Source organism: Dipteris shenzhenensis, chromosome 1, assembly GCF_047967505.1.
Source record: "Dipteris shenzhenensis isolate YYH24624 ecotype China chromosome 1, Dip_SZ_1.0, whole genome shotgun sequence".
Lineage (NCBI taxonomy): Eukaryota > Viridiplantae > Streptophyta > Polypodiopsida > Gleicheniales > Dipteridaceae > Dipteris > Dipteris shenzhenensis.
The window spans coordinates 70,399,277-70,415,952 of record NC_141596.1 but is presented as its reverse complement, the minus strand read 5'-3'; the positions used below and the strand labels follow the sequence as shown (position 1 = coordinate 70,415,952).

Here is a 16,676-nt window from a genome sequence, read left to right as displayed (position 1 = left end):
TTCCTTGCATAGCATAGGCCTTCCAAAAACAGCTCACAAAAGGAGCAAGTCACCGTGTGCACTTAGCCCGCTCTCCAAGGAAGCTCATAGCAGCTCTTTGAGACCAGCTTGAGCCCAAATGCTCAGCTCAAGCTCCAAAAAAGATGACTTTGACCAGCTCAAGAGCACGTATGGACAGGTTGTGCTCCGAAGCATCAATCAATAGCAGCCCGTGAATGCACGTATGGACCTCCTTGCAGCCTCAGCCAGCTCGTGGTCACACGTACCAACAGCTTGTAGGCACCGCACAACTTGTAATCAAGAGTGCCAGCCTGCTGTACGCAATCCTTGGCTATGTGCTCCTCAGCTCTCCTAATAGCCATACATAGCACTTACGTCAGCCGTATGATAGCTTCTACCTGTGGTTCTACGCCAACCAGCAAGTGTGCCCATGAACCGACCCCAACCAGTCCTTACACCTCATGGTCAATGCGTGCTCTCAAGCGACAGCCCTTGATCGCCAATACGCACACCACCGTGACCTTCATTCAGGCTTAGGTGATCGACCTGTGCACTACCTATAGCCCGAGCGCCGTGCAGCTCCGTACACAAGCCTTGGGCAGTCCGTGAGCAATATGTACGTCTATACACAGTCCGTGCATAAGCATTCCGTGGCCCTCCGTACGGTATGCCTCTTCCAAGCCTCTGAGCTCGCCCGATCCAAATCAGCACCTGCCAGCCTTTTCCACCTCTTTCCGTCGTCGACCAGCCCAGGTTTTTCCAAGGTTACTTCTTTCCAATTTGGTCTGCATGGGCATGCCAGGTTGCAGCCCACGTTTTAGTTTGCCCCCAAGGGCATTTAATTTGCCCCCAGGCCTTCTTGTTGGTCAACACGAATGACCAGCTTAAGGTACATTTGCCCCTTGCCCCTTCTATTGGGACCATTTCGAAGACCAAATTTGGATCCTAAGGGTTCTTTGCCCCCCTCTCGGGCCCAAACCCCCAATTTCACAAAAAAATTTGCACACTTCGCAACCCAAGGCCCTACCCACTTTATTTCTTGGGGTCTAGTCCACATGCAAGCCAACATACATGAGCTAAATACACATCCTTGTGACAGAGGGGGTGTTAGAGTAGGCATCTCCTACAGCATAAAATGAGGGCCTTTGTTGTGGGTGTGAGGTAGGAGGGGTAGATTCAGGCCTCCTTGCAGGCTGCCATGGAGGCGTATCGGCTACGAACAGGGCAGGGGTGCACCCGCCCCCCTGGATCTCTTTGGTGCTGCTAGGTGGGTACCACATAGGCGCCATGTAGGCACCTTGGTTGGGAGGCCAATCAGGCCCCCAACCAAGTGAGTGACGTGACCTGATGTGCAGGTTGGGTTACACCCGACCTTGGGTCGACAACCGGGTTGGTTGGTGAGGGGGCCCCTATATATAGGGCTCCTCCACTCTTGTCGTACAATCACTCGTACAAAATTTTGCCTAGCATTTGAGGTATTTTTCCGGATCTCTTGTGTAGACTCTCTCTCTAGGAGGCTGCCCTACACAGTTTCCCCATACACCACCCAATCCGCGCGCCCTCAACCCCTCGGCTTAGTAGCCTGAAATAGCTGGTACGATGACGAGTGTAAAGCTTTACGCCAACAACTTCGACTCAAAATTGAGCATCATCTTTTTAGATGAGACAGAGATGATACACTGAGGCCCCCTCTATCCCGCTCACCTATCACAAGGTGAACCAGGTCATCGGATGAACATCGTTGTGAATCCTTGCTCAGGAAGTCTGGCAAAGAAGGCAGAAGGCATGGCATGACAGAAATCTCAGGAAGAGGGAATTCCAAGTTGGCAGCTTGGTCTTGTTATATTCCAGTAAGTTCCTGAAGCATAAACCCAAATTTGTCAGTGGTTGGACAGGGCCCTTCTTTATCACAAGGATTATTCCCAGTGGAGGGGTTTATTTGGCCACCTTGGAGGGCAAGAAGTTACCAGCACCTGTAAATGGCTCACGGGTAAAGAAGTATCATCCACATTGACTCTCTCTCTTTGGATAAGGATTTCCATTCCTATTAGTTGAATTTCTATTTATTCAAACAACAACAATGTATTCCCTTTCCTAACCCTGTCAAGCTTCTACTCTCTACCCCGTTGCACTCTTTGGTGGGAGACCAATAAAAACTGAGTTTTTCCTTCTCTGGCAAGACGGAAACAACCCTTGCCTTCTCTGACACACACTCCTCCTTAATCCCTCTTCACCTCTCTGTCACTCAGGTTGAACCTCAGGTCACCCCTGTTCACTTCTAGGTCACCCCTGTTCACTCCTATGTCAAATCCCCATGTTCACCTCTCTGTCACCCATGTTCACTCCTAGGTCACCCCTGTTCACTCCCAGGTCACCCCTGTTCACTCCTATGTCAACTCCCCATGTTCACCTCTCTGTCACCCATGTTCACCTCCAGGTCACCCTTGTTCACTCCTAGGTCACCCCTGTTCACTCCTATGTCAAATCCCCATGTTCACCTCTCTGTCACCCATGTTCACCTCCAGGTCACCCCTGTTCACTCCTAGGTCACCCCTGTTCACTCCTATGTCAACCCCCATGTTCACCTCTCTGTCACCTCTGTTCACCTCCAGGTCACCCCTGTTCACCTCCAGGTCACCCCTGTTCACTCCTATGTCAAATCCCCCACTGTCACCCATGTTCACTCCTAGGTCACCCCTGTTCACTCCTATGTCAACTCCCCATGTTCACCTCTCTGTCACCCCTGTTCACTCCTAGGTCACCCCTGTTCACTCCCAGGTCACCCCTGTTCACTCCTATGTCAACTCCCCATGTTCACCTCTCTGTCACCCATGTTCACCTCCAGGTCACCCCTGTTCACTCCTAGGTCACCCCTGTTCACTCCTATGTCAAATCCCCATGTTCACCTCTCTGTCACCCATGTTCACCTCCAGCTCACCCCTGTTCACCTCTAGGTCACCCCTGTTCACCTCTCTTACTTTGGGAGCCACTGGTGATGCGAAGACACCACCCCGGGTGTCTCGACGATTGACCCCTAAACCAAGTATGGAGGCTGCTGAACAGGACTTACTGGAAACTCGACCTGGCGAGGTTATTTTTGCTGGGAGTAAGATACCTTTTCAAGCGGATTGTCCTCCACTTCCTCAAAATGATATGTTGGATATCTACTTCGCAACCTCCTCAGGAGATCTATTCACCCATGAGGCCCAGATAGAGGAACAGAGCCAGGAACACAAACGGCTGCTGTATGCATTAAAGCGGAAGCGGTCTCCTGTTTGCATGGAGGAGGAGGACCTGGACCAAATTTTCACACTTCCCTTGCAAGAGACAATCGCTTCCAACAAGAAGGTATCCCAAGCTCCAAGCTGTTACCTAGACATCGACACACTGGCTCCAGTGGCAGCTCTCGAGGACCCAGAGCAAGAGGGGATGAAAGCAGCCTTCGAGGAATATGGCGAACTTATTGACATGGCTGACCGAATGACCTATCGGGACAGGTATGCATGGGTTAACAGGTCCCTTCATATGGCTCAGCGCATTATAGATGACAGCTTCATTCAGATGGGTGCCTCCCTCTTTAATACTACGGGTCAGGTTTGCAAGCTTCTGTCACAGAAGCAACACCTCCGCTTGGAACATGAGAAGCAGGTAGCCAGCATGCATAAAGAATGGGATACAACATTGCAAATGAAAGAAGCGGAGTGGGGAGCAATTCTACAGGCAAGGGAGGCTGCGTGGAAAACTCAGCACGACGAGTTTCAGCAATGTCTTGTAGCAAAGGAGGCAGAGTGGACAGCCACCAAGAAAGTTTTGGAGGACCATCATTCAGCCCAACAGGCTCAAATCCAGCGGGAGCTTGCCGCCCTACAGGAGGACAGATACACCTCACTGGCTGCGGATAAGCTTACTGTGGATCAACAGGTGGAGGTGGTGCGGAGTCAAATGAAGCAGATTCGCGAGGCGGAAGACCATCTCCAAGTTTCACATTCCAAGTTGCAGGACAACTTCCATGGGCTGCAAGATGAAAATGCTGCTCTCAAATCTCAATGTGAACATTACAGGTCTGGCTACCACAGGTATAAATCCAAATACGAGGACATCCGCAACCTCATGGACACAGTCGAGGAAGAGGCAAGGACCAGCCCCGGAACATCAGCACACCCACCACACCCACCCCCTCCCCCTCCCTGACTTTCATCCAGCAAGCAGTAGCTCCTGGATCTTTTAGTTCGGCATTTCTTTTTGCAAACTCTGTACATTTGGATTCTCATGTAAATAAGGAATTTGGAGTTGTATGGCCATGAGCCAGTTTCTTTTTTTCAGTTTTACAGTTGTAAGGCCATGAGCCCTTTCTTTTAAGTTTTGGGATGTCAACCCCAAGGTCACTTTCTTATTTGTAATTTACAGTTAACTTTCTCTCACAAGATCCTAGGTCATTCACCGGGACGGTGAATGATAGTGGCGGGGGATCTGTTGTACTCAAAGTTTATGGCGACCCACCAAGAGTCACACCTGGGTCACGTCATGGTCACCTCAGCAACATGCCAAGTTGTTAGACCTTGGTCATACCTAGTCGCAGCGTGTTCACATGTGTTCACATCTTGGACTTGACATGGACATGACTTGGACATGACATGACTTGACATGGACATGACTTGGACATGACATGGACTTGACATGGACATGACGGAAGCAATACATGACTGAAGAGTGCCAAACCTCAACCTCGACTCACCATGGTCAAAGTCAATCAGAGGGAAGTATTGGCGCAATGGTACACGGGATACACCTGTTGGTGCACATGGGAAGCAGTCCAACAGTTAAGAGGCATAGGTGGTGCACCAACCCTCTCAACCAACTAGTGTCAGGAGCGCAGGAGAACACATGGAGCACGGGATTCACTGATCCAGCACAGGCTGGAGTGTTGCGGAAGCCATTAAGGACAGAGCGGCCCACAAACGGTGGAATGGCTAAGGATGGCTAAGGGTGCAAGAAGACATCCAATAGGAAGAAGGTGTGGAGATTGGTAGCGGGGGTTGGAGCAGAGGAGGAGAAGGTGAAGAGGGGGAAAGGGAAAAGGGGGAGGGGGACTTTTCTGGAGGGGCGAGAGGCGGGAGTGAAGGAGTGAGAGGCTAGAGTCAAGAGCTCGCCTCGTGTGTATCTTCTGGGAGTGTATCAGTCATCTTGCTTTCTAATGAGTTATGCTACTTCCCATCTCTGCTCGCTACTCTAAAATCTCTTTTCGTTGTGTTCTCCTCCCCTCCTCTCCCTTCACCTGGTACAACGGACCTGTGTCATGTGGTTGAAGTTCTTTGCTGTTCATGTCGAGGGATGGCTTTCATGATGTTGTTCCGCTTTGGTCTTCTTCTTGCTCACATCACTTCAGCACTTGTACCGCTTGCACATAGTTGACACCATCTACCGCTTGCACATAGTTGACACCATCGACAAGCACTCACCTACGTACCATCAGTGACACTTATGGCACGTCTTACTCGCTTCTCGCACCAGTGGCCCTAGGCCTCCGGTAATACTTCCGGAAGTGTTAGGAAACCCCCCCCTCAGACAGCAGTTCTTTGCGTATATGAGCAAAGCACTCGCAGCCAAACACACGTAAGTGCTTATATGAAGGTGGCTTGCCAGACCACACCTCCTCTGGCACTTTCAACTCCAAAGCCTTGTTTGGCGACCTGTTAATTATGTGAACTGCTGTTTGCACGGCTTCTGCCCAAAAGCCATGGGGCAATGCAGCATAAGACAACATACATCGAACCTTCTCCTGAATAGTTCAATTCATCCGCTCACTCACACCATTTTGAGATGCATTATGAGGGGCTGTGAGTTCCTGTTTAATGCCCTTAGCTTCGCAAAACTGTACAAAAGCATGTGACACATACTCACCCCCATTATCGGATCTGAGGCATTTCAGCCTGCGACCTGTCCGATTCTCAACCTGAGCGACAAACTTCTTGAAAGCATCTAAGGCATCGCTCTTATGCTTCAAGAAATAGACCCACACTTTGCGTGTGGCATCATCAATAAAAGTAATGAAATACTTTGCATCCCCTAGTGATAGCTGTGGCATCTCACACAAATCAGTGTGCACTAGATCAAGCGGTGCTCTATTCTGGGGAGTTCTCCTCTTATGAGGAGTCATAGAATACTTTCCAAAAATGCAATGATCACAAGTAGGCAAATCTGAAAATGAAAGAGACGGCACATAACCCAAACGTGACAGTTCTTGCATTCCTTTAACGGACATGTGTCCCAACCGGCTATGCCACAATGAAACCTTTGGCAGCTCGGTTATGGCAACAACATGATTACCTACACTGGAAACATAAAGAGGGTACAAGGTATCACTCTTATAACCCTCAGCCACTACAACCTGGCCATCAGTAATCACCCATTTGGAATCCCCAAATGTGGTGTGGTAACCACTGTCATCCAACAAGCCAATGCTAATCAGATTTTTCTTGATTTGCGGCACATGGCGAACACCATCAAGCATAAATATGCGTCCATCAGGGAATACTATCTGTATACTGCCGATCCCTGCAATCTGACATGCATAGTTGTTCCCAAGGTGAACAACTCCATGAGTACCTGTGTAGGAAGTAAACCACTCCCTATGAGGAGTAACATGAAAAGAAGCACCTGAATCCAAGAGCCAGGTGTGCATGTCATGGCCATCAATAACCAATGTATGTGCAATTACAGCAGAAGAGCATAAAACATCATGCCTGTCACTTTCACTGTCTTCTGCTGCAACATTCACTGCATCCAAGTCATCTGCCTTGGCCTTGCCTTTGCCTTTGCTTCCACTGCCTGCATCCTTTGCCTCAGCCTTCTTGGCTTTCTAATCCCGTATAAACTTGAAGCACTTAAACTTCACATGTCCCTTCTTGCCACAGTAAAAGCATTCAATATCCTTTTTGCCACGGGACTGACTGCGGGATTTGGACTTGCCAGCAGATCTCCCTTTCTCCTGAGTCCTGCCTCTTTCCTGTACCTGCAAAGCATTTGAAGACTTGCTGCCCGCATTATTCTTCCTGCTCATCTCCTCCATAAGGAGAGAGCTCTCCACATCAACATATATAAGAGTGACATTTGAATTAGACAGGGTGGTCTTGAAAGTGTCCCAACTCTCAGGGAGGGTACACAACAAGAAAGTAGCCTTGAACTCCTCATCAAGGTTCAACCCATGTGCAATCAGCTGTGTAAAGATGGCATTGAACTCACTCAAGTGTGAGGTCATAGCTGTACCTTCCTTCATGCGAAGATCAACCAGCTTCTTCAACCAATAAACCTTACTGGCTGAACTCTTTTGGGCATACAACTCTGCTAGCCTCTGCCATAGGCCATAAGAGGTCTTTTCAGCCTGAACATTGAAAACAAGAGAATCACTGAGAGTAAGCATGATAGCAGTCCTAGCGGACAAATCAAGCTCCTCCCACTCATCATCTGACATCCCAGATGGCTTGACACCCTTCACCCTTATGGGCTTAGAAATCTTCTTTAGCAGAAGTACATTCAAACACTGTTCTGCCCATAATGCATAATTGTGTGCCCCTTCCAATTTCTTTATGTTCAGAATTGATGATTCACTTCCCCCTGATGCCATATCAGATAAGGAAAGTACCTGACTCCCTGTAAGTTAAAAAAATGACTGAATAAAATTCTGATTTCTCAGAAAAATCCTGCTCTATCAAGAGCCAGGATCACTCACAATAGTGCTGTTTTTACTGTCAAAAAATCTGCAGCAAAACAGAAAATTTCCCTCCAGTTACTGTACCTTCTGACACTGTACCGTGCTCAAATAGGCATAAAACAGTAATTTTAGAATGCTGCAGCTGTTCCACAAGTGCTTTATCAATGCATCATCAGCTGACGAAGCACAAAACACTGCTGTCCTGGACACTTCTCCCACCTCAGATGAGGTATTGCACTGATTTTATATGCATAAACCACTTGTCATACACTGTTTTGTTCACTGAAAAGAGGCTCCAGACACTTCAGCCTGTCACAAACCTGCAACAGAGAATGGGACAAATCCCAAGCAATCACCCTTCTGCCAAGGAGATAAAAGGCATCTGAAGGTCTCAAACAGTAACTCAAGTGCTCTCAAGCAAAATCTGGGCAAAAGCCCCTTGATTGACACCTGTGCCAAGTGAAAAACACCTCAACACTGAGGTAGCATACAAAATACAGCGCTCTCCTGGCACTTTCACCTGACAATGCAATGCATAAACGGCCCTGTGTACACAATAACAACACAGATCCCAACGTACAAACACTGAAGAGAAAATCTTTTGAGCACTGTCAACGATGGACAGTTAGGGACCGAGTAAACTCGATGCGCCCTGGCCAAGCGTGGCTCGACTGAGATTTTTCAAGGTGTCGTACACAAAATGTGACCTGCAGAAATGTCACTGAATACACTGCGGAAACAAGACCAATGTGGGCACCCTGGCTCCACACTGCCTCAAGGCATACACTGCATAAACTTCCAGGCAAAAGCCCTTTGAAAATGTCACCCAAAAGCTGAGATTTGCACTCAGCAAAAGCATAAAAGCTCTCTGCAAAATCAAGGCATTTGACCTTCCCGAAACAAGATAACTGTGCAACCACCACACACTGTGGTACTAGTCACCTTAAGCACGAGGGACACGAGGGTACTTGCTGTACCTTCAACACACAGTTTTGAGAACTGAACAACCGGGAATGTGAAGAGCAGAGTGCTCTCTCTTTTTCTTCTTCCCAAAAAAAAAAAAACTGATGTACCTGCTGTACTTGCTGTACCTGCTGTACAGGCTGTACTTGTTGTACCTGCTGTACCTGTGCAGGGTACAAATCCCAAAAAGGAGATTCGAAATGCACCTTCCCTGACGCAACGGCCTCCCTAACGCAGTTCTCCCTGACGCAGTCCGTACGGCGGCGTCCGTACAGTACGGCCGCCTGTACGGTGTCCGTACAGCGGTACGGACAGCCGTACGTGACTGTACAGATCGTGCGGTGCGCAGCTAGCAGCAGCTAGCTGCTGCTGCGTATGCGAGCGCCCCGCGCTGCCTGCGCGCTGATCGCGCGCGTCGCCTGCGCGTCGCCTGCGCGATGCCTTGCTGCTGCCCGTGCGCGCTGCCTGCGCGTTTCCCTGCTGCTGCCCGCACGCTGCCTGCGCGCTGCCCTGCTCAATGCCGAGCTCGCTGCTGAGGCTGCTGAGGGCACGAGGCCCGAGGGGAGAGGGAGGGGTAGAGGAAGAGGGAGAGGTGAAGGCTCTGATACCAGTTGAGAGGGAAAGAATGAGGGAGAAGAACAACGGGGAGAGAGTGAGAGAGAGGGGTGACACAAAAGATGTGGGTGTGAAGTGATGAGCCACACCACAAACTCATAGGTTTTATTAGGATTAGGTTTTTCACCCTATGACTGTCTTAAGACAGTCATAGGTGTCATATCTTTAATAAAAGGGTGGCAATGTGCCTTTACCCCAACAATACCAGAGTGCCATTCATCTTGCAAAGAATTCAGCCTTCCATTCAAGAACAAAAAATATACAGCTCAGGTATCATTTCATCCGATCTATTTTGGAGGATGAACTGTAGAAGCTGGAAAAAATACACACTAGCTAGAATTCTGCAGACATGTTGACTAAGGTGGTAACTAGGGAGAAGTTAAGCTCTTGCTCGATTTCAATTGGTCTTCAAGAATGAGGAATAATATGAGAGATGGCTATATTGAAAGAATTTCAGTGCGTGTAGCAATGCATTGTTGCTCCGTTATCACGTTGCTCCTAAGAATCACGAGGATATAGCAATGCAGGAATGCGTAGTCCACTCACGATGCATTCTTCTCTAAAATCAAGCATTTGTTTTTCCCCCATCAAGACAAGGGACTACTAAGACATTTTGAGGATAACAACTTTTCCTTTCCCTTCATAGTATCCCTATCCCTTCCTTTTCCTTGGAGGTGATCCAACATCAATTATCCCAAACTCTTCTGTGTAAATCCCCAAACGGAAAGGAAAGGGGTTGATATAACAACCCAATATCCACATCACTGGAAAAAGGGTTGTTTGCTTCCCCTCTTTTTCCTTTCCTAAAGCCTCAATGACCCACTTGATAGTAAGTTAAAATAGTGCTCATTTCACCAAATTTACTTATCATTACACGACCAATGATTATAGCTATTAATACAGATCTCATTTCGTTACCACACTTGTAAGAACATCAGAATGCACTGTGATGTTATATATAAGGTAAAATGAATTCCAATCAAGCCAAAAACTTACTTGTGAGACTGTAAGAGCAACAATGAAATTGCGAAGCTGCCTTTGTCTCAAGCGTTGCACAGGCAGACTTACTAGTTCCCCTTCCTGTTGCACAACAACATCTTGATCGCATCCAATATCAAATGTATCAAAGCAGTGAAAGACATCAAATTAACTAATGTGTATTGAGAGTTTCAACAGAACAAACATGTATGCCCACAAGAGGCACGCATACACATATATGCAGCACACAAAAAGAGTGAAAAAAAGAAATCCATCTATCCTACTCAAACACAAGAGAACGACACTTGGTATCTTGATACTGTATAAAAGAAATTTTAAGGTCTTATCCTCTTTTGGGAAGATGATCAATTGCATCGGGGTTCCAAAAGAAACAAACGTATGTTATATTATGCAAAAAGAAAAGAAACAAAGATATCTTATGCATGTGAACACAGAGTACTTTATTAATCACCTCCCCACAATTCCAGCTATTATTATGAGTTTCTCCATCGCTGTTGTCCTCCCCATTTGCAACGTTATGCTTCTCATTATAAGACACTAAGTCTGCAAGGGAGAACCCATCATGAGCAGTCACGAAGTTCACACTATGCCAAGGATTTCTACCACCCTCCTGCACAATGGAAAAATTATCAAGTTAGACATGCAATTCTAAGACTAAATTCATATAAGTTCCTCAGCCTGCTATAAATGTGTCATATTGTAAAAAAATAACAATTCAACAGTAGGTAAGGAAGTACTCCATAAAGGTGTGGTGATCCACAAAGGCAATGAGCAAAAGCCCCTGCGACACCATCAGTCCCTTTAATGAACTGACGCACAGTATCACGGAACTGCAGTGTTTTAAAAAACCTCATAATTAAAAGCAAAGTATTACGGACCAATTTGAAATAAAACGAATGTAGTGCACATAAACCTTTTGATCATAAGTCACCAATATACCTGCCCATTCCATTCTGACCATAAACCCCAGTGTGGGAAGTTGCCAACTTGGTACAGACCACCACAATCCCAAGCCTCAGCTATCAACTGTGATACATTAGGATGTCAATGACTAATTCAAATTTGAGTTTGTTCTTCCATGATATTTAGATTCCAGAATAATTCGGGGTGACAGAAACTGAAAGATAAGAAAACGAACAGCTGATACAAAGAACCTTAACGTCACATAGCACAGGGTCATTGCTGATCATATCAATTAGAGGTGGTTCACTGAGGGGTGTGCCAGTGGCTAAAAAATCTCCTTCTGCACTTTCATTTGTACCCAAAACGTTTGCTCTGTCCCAAAGACTTCAAAATACAAAACAGAAGTAAAAGATATAGTCTTTATATACAAGATTCGCACAGTTACATATAATATCTACATTTACTGCAAACAACTACACACATCAGCAACATCAGGCTTAGAAACTATAGACCTGCTAGCTCGAGTGAGGATTGAAGCAAGGTCAAAGCGAAATCCATCGACATGCATCTCTGTCACCCAGTACCTGTTGACACCATCATGCACCTCATCAAAATACTACTCTGTTCCAGGTACAGCAGCATCGGAATGCAGTCAGCCTCACCAAATACAGGACTACCAAATGCTGCAAATCTCCAAAAGGCATGGGGCGTCCTGCACAACTAAACTACCAGTCAAAAGTAGTTACAAGCAATCTTCTAGAGTTTGTTATTCCTTTATACGTATCTAGAACTGAAAGCAGCATGCACAGGAGACCGATGTGAAAGACAGATGAAGCAGATAGTCAACATCAACATCAAATAACTATCTAAAGTATTTAACACCTCCTAAGGACTAGATGGAGCTATAGAATCTGCCTAATCTGTGAAACCTGCAAGATAGATAGTGTTTATAACGATGCAAGTTTATGCAACCTGCGTTACAGCCAAACTGAGTGTGCCTTAACAGCATCATGGGACTATGGATAGAAGCATGCAAGTTTGCATTGAGTAGCTGATCAAAACCACAATTTAAGTAACATTCTTGGCAAAGATAATCTATAACTAATGTGCAGCAAACTGCAAGGGAGATTGTTGGCCCTCGGGTAAGTCCAACAGGAGCGCAGGGTTAAAGGCTGACATGAGTGCGGTTACTGACTGCAGTCTTGCTCGGAAGTGGTGGAAGCAGTGGAACTTTCTGGTCCGAGCACCGTTCACAGTTAGAGGTGCAGGTGATTGCGAGCAGTTCAACCAATAGCAAGTAGCGGTGTGACACATTGAGCGTGATGTCTTTTAGAAGGTGATTTGCGTAGTTAGCAAAAGGCTTTGTAACAGGGAGACAAAGAGAGAGCAATGTGTGATGAGTACTCTCCCTCACTTGAGCTTGCTGGGTTAGGAAGCTGCTACACTAAGTTTTCATTGCAAGCCGAGGCGGCTTGGTTGTAAGGAGTTTGTCAATACAAGTTGATTTCCTTTTCCTATACATTGTCTATTCGTTTATGGTGTCGTGCACTCAGTATGCGCAGATTTTGAGGGAGTTCAAAAAATTAATAAGTAGCCATGTCACAGAGGTGGCGGCCATGCGCAACAACGACTGATATTTGTGCAAGGATCCTCTGACTAAGTGGCAAACGCGAGTCACACCTGTCCACAGGTACACGACTCATTTTGAATCGGCCCTCGATATATGTTGCTGAGCTGTGGACAATAGACTGGCTCACCACCCCAGAAAGGCTACCCATTGTACCTATGGCCTCCCCATGGGCAACGGAGTTTTGGCCCCGACCCTACAGCTTTCGCTTCCTCTCCCCAATCACCACTTGCAGATGAAGCTGGACCCTCAGCTCCACCTACCCACTCCGCTCCACCACCTCGACGATGGTGACATCCTTCACGGTGTCCTCGCGGCTTCAATCCAAGAACCTCAGCATTTGAGCAGTGGCTGGTTCCTGCCAGTCCATCACTGTGAGGACCTGATTCAAGGATAGCTGAGGCAAAATGTTGGCCCTCCGGTAAGGCCAACAGAAGCGTAGGGCTAAAGGCTGACATGAGTGCAGTTACCGAGTGCAGTCTCGCTCGGAAGCAGTTAAACTTTTTGGTCCGAGCACCGTTCGCAGTTAGAGGTGCGGGTGATTTGTGGGCGGTTCAACCAATAATAGTTAGCAAAAGGCTTTGTAATAGGAAGAAGGAGAGACAGCAGTGTGTGATGAGTACTCTCCCTCTCACCTAAGCTTGCTAGTTAGAAAGCTGCTACACTAAATGTTCATTGCAAGCCAAGGCGGCTTGGTTGTATAAGGAGTTTGTCAATACAAGTTCATTTCCTTTGTCTATACATTGTCTTTTGTTTCTGGTGTCGTGCACTCAGTATCGTTTTCCTAGGTAATGTGAACTCGATTCTCCCGTCACCATACGGTTCTTCCTTCAACAACTATCCCCTAACTTCGAGTGTTTAATGTTGGCATCTGTTCTGTCACCCAAGCATGCTGCAACAAGGATTGCAAGAGCGAGTATCTTCATCGAGTACTGCACAGAGTTGGAATGTCACCGAGCACTGCATAGAGTTGGGATGTTACCGAGCACCTTAAGTTAGTCGTGGGTGAGTGAACCGAGACGTCAACAGAGATCCTAATAGACTTACATGAAGAGGTAATTTTGTATCAGCACAACATCTACAGCAGGTTGAGGATAAAGATTCCAACAGAAATAGAGCGTACGCATTGCCTTGATAGCTGACAAGGTGTTCTGCAGCCAGGATAGGTGCACTGCAATAATTTTTGTATCAGCACAACATCTACAGCAGGCCGAGGATAAAGATTCCAACAGAAATAGAGCGTACGCATTGCCTTAGCTGACAAGGTATTCTGCAGCCAGGATAGGTGCACTGCAATGAAAGCATCCAGAAGTTTTTGTATGGTTTGCAGAGGATTTAAGATGGTAAGGAAGGAAAAAAGCAGAAAAATGTTTATCATAATGCTGCCAAACGACTTACAATGCATGGATTAGCAGTCTGGTAAGTAATTTGGGTACACACGCACATTTGGACGCCGAAATAATTTGTAAAAATCTCTGGGAGGCCAACTATCAGCTGCCTCAAAATGGAGTGTTACATACTCATGACAGCCAAGACAAACTCTACATTCACTTTGAGAAGCTGAAACTGAGCTCATCTAACACCCCTCCCGAATTTAAGGGATCTTTGGAACCTAGCATATTGACAAAACTTTCCACAGAGAGAATGTGACTGAGGGCGTCGGGAATGATCAAGACAAGTGGAGGTCAATGGTAGATTCTAGGAATGAAAGGGGACTGAGATTTTCCAAAAAGTAAGAAGCTAGGTTTTCTTGAAAGGAGCACCTACACAGCCCATTCGGAGCATAAGGATGGATACATCACAATAGATCCATGTAATTAAAGCTGAAGCATAATATCTGAACAACACTTTCTCAAAAATCCAGATTAGTCTACCTAAGCTCCATTTTTTGGTCTAAATCCAAACAGCGTAGAAAAATCACGATGTGTTACAAATCATGATTTTAACTGTCTATGGTTAAGCCCCATAGAATGATTCCGAACATGTTCATGTTAAGAGAGACTAATTATAATGAATTGTTAGAAGAATGATTCATGTGCACGATCAGAAGAAAGAACAAAGTAAAATCCTGTGCGTCAACAAGGTCAACCCAAGGTTAAATTGGTCGATTATGGTCAAAACCAACATGGACTAACTCTATAGGGTTTGGGTGCATCCTATGAAACCAAAATACTTTAACATGCATCTGAAGCTTAATCTAGATTTGGGTTAATAACAAGCGAGTGCAAGTACTGGTGAGAACTGCCTTAGGTTCTGCTAGATGCAAATGGTCGTGAAGATGAATGGATGGTTACTTTTCAGCACTTGTGATGGAAGCCTGTTTGTAAGAACCATTGGAAAGTTTGAGTGCTATAATGCAACTGCTTGCAAATGCAAAGCAATGTGCAAACTCTGTGTGTGTGTGGGCAGATGAGTGAAAAAAAAGAGAGCAATGATGTACTCGATAGCATTGTCCATTTCTTAGAGCTTTTATGGAGCATTGGAGGATATCGCTAGAGGGATAAGTTAAGTGGGGGGAGGAAGGAGAGAGAGAGAGAGAGAGAGAGAGAGAGAGAGAGAGAGGGGTTGGTTGGGGAAAAGGAAGAGAGGGAGAGAGAGGGGGCAGGAGAGAGGGAAAGACTCGAATAGAAAGTAGTTAACCTGTCGAATAGAAAGGACACTTTTTTGCAAAACTCTCAGTAGAACACCGCCTTACAAGGCAGTGCGAACAAAAGTAAATGATTCAAGGAAGCTGGATACGTACGAATGTTCATATGATTGTGTGGACTAACTCCATATGATTTCGACTATTGATGATGATGCCAGGTCCACAGGAAAGCATCCTCAAGATATGTTTAAGTAAACCCAGAATTCAATCTCACGCAATGACATTGGCCACGTATGATTGATACATGATTAATTATTCCATAGACTTGGGAGAGGATATAGCCAAGTACATTTGGACACCGAAATAATTTGCTAAAAATCTCTGGGAGGCAAACTATCAGCTGCCTCAAAATGGAGTGTTGCATACTCATGACAGCCAAGACAAACTCTACATTCACTTTGAGAAGCTGAAACTGAGCTCATCTAACATCCCTCCCGAATTTAAGGGATCTTTGGAACCTAGCATATTGACAAAACTTTCCACAGCCAGAATGTGACTGAGGGCGTCGGGAATGATCAAGACAAGTGGAGGTCAATGGTAGATTCACGAACGGGATCAAGGCACGCTAACGTAACGGTAGAAGGGAAAGAACCATTAACGATTGAAGAAATGAAGGAGGGCATTGACGAAAGGAAGGGATCAAAGAGGACATCACAAGATGCAAGAGAAACCAACCTTATGGATACAAAAACTCACCCTAACATAATGGCAGAAGGGAAAGACCCATAATGGACAGAAGAGATGAAGGACATTGAAGAAAGGAAGGGATTGAAGAGGACATCAGAAGATGCAAGAGAAACCAACCTGATGGATACAAAAACTCACCCTGTGTGGATGTTTCGGACTTCAAGTATGCAATGGAACTCATTTTTTCAATGACATAGGAGGCTACACATGCAAAACCCCACACAGATGAAGTGTGATTGACTACACGATTGTAAGCCCCTTCGTAAGGTATATATTATGGAGTACCTCAGGATTGATGAAGAAACCACAGGGCCATGTCTCTTCTGATCAAAGGAACACGACTTGCTGTAGATAAACAGAAATACACAGCACCCCCATGGTTGAGGATGAACTACAAAAAGGCTCAATTATATGAGCAGGAAATAGAAAAGGCAATATCCCACAATAAGATGCCTCAAACTTGCAAGGGGATGAACAAATGCATGACAGATATTGTGCAGAAAACAGCCCACAAATGCTTTTAA

General features: G+C 46.1%; 1 protein-coding gene across 1 annotated transcript in view; it reads right to left on the bottom strand.

The window, feature by feature from the left end:
- ISA1 (isoamylase 1) overlaps positions 1 to 16,676 on the bottom strand; it is a 116,836-nt gene that overhangs the window by 13,485 nt on the left and 86,675 nt on the right. The window contains exons 9-14 of the mRNA XM_087377892.1: positions 11,704 to 11,775; positions 11,443 to 11,575; positions 11,228 to 11,314; positions 11,026 to 11,118; positions 10,740 to 10,898; positions 10,286 to 10,369 (exon numbers count right to left, since the gene is read on the bottom strand). Coding sequence (XP_087234018.1) covers positions 10,286 to 10,369; positions 10,740 to 10,898; positions 11,026 to 11,118; positions 11,228 to 11,314; positions 11,443 to 11,575; positions 11,704 to 11,775 — 628 coding nt within the window. The remainder of the gene's footprint in view (positions 1 to 10,285; positions 10,370 to 10,739; positions 10,899 to 11,025; positions 11,119 to 11,227; positions 11,315 to 11,442; positions 11,576 to 11,703; positions 11,776 to 16,676) is intronic.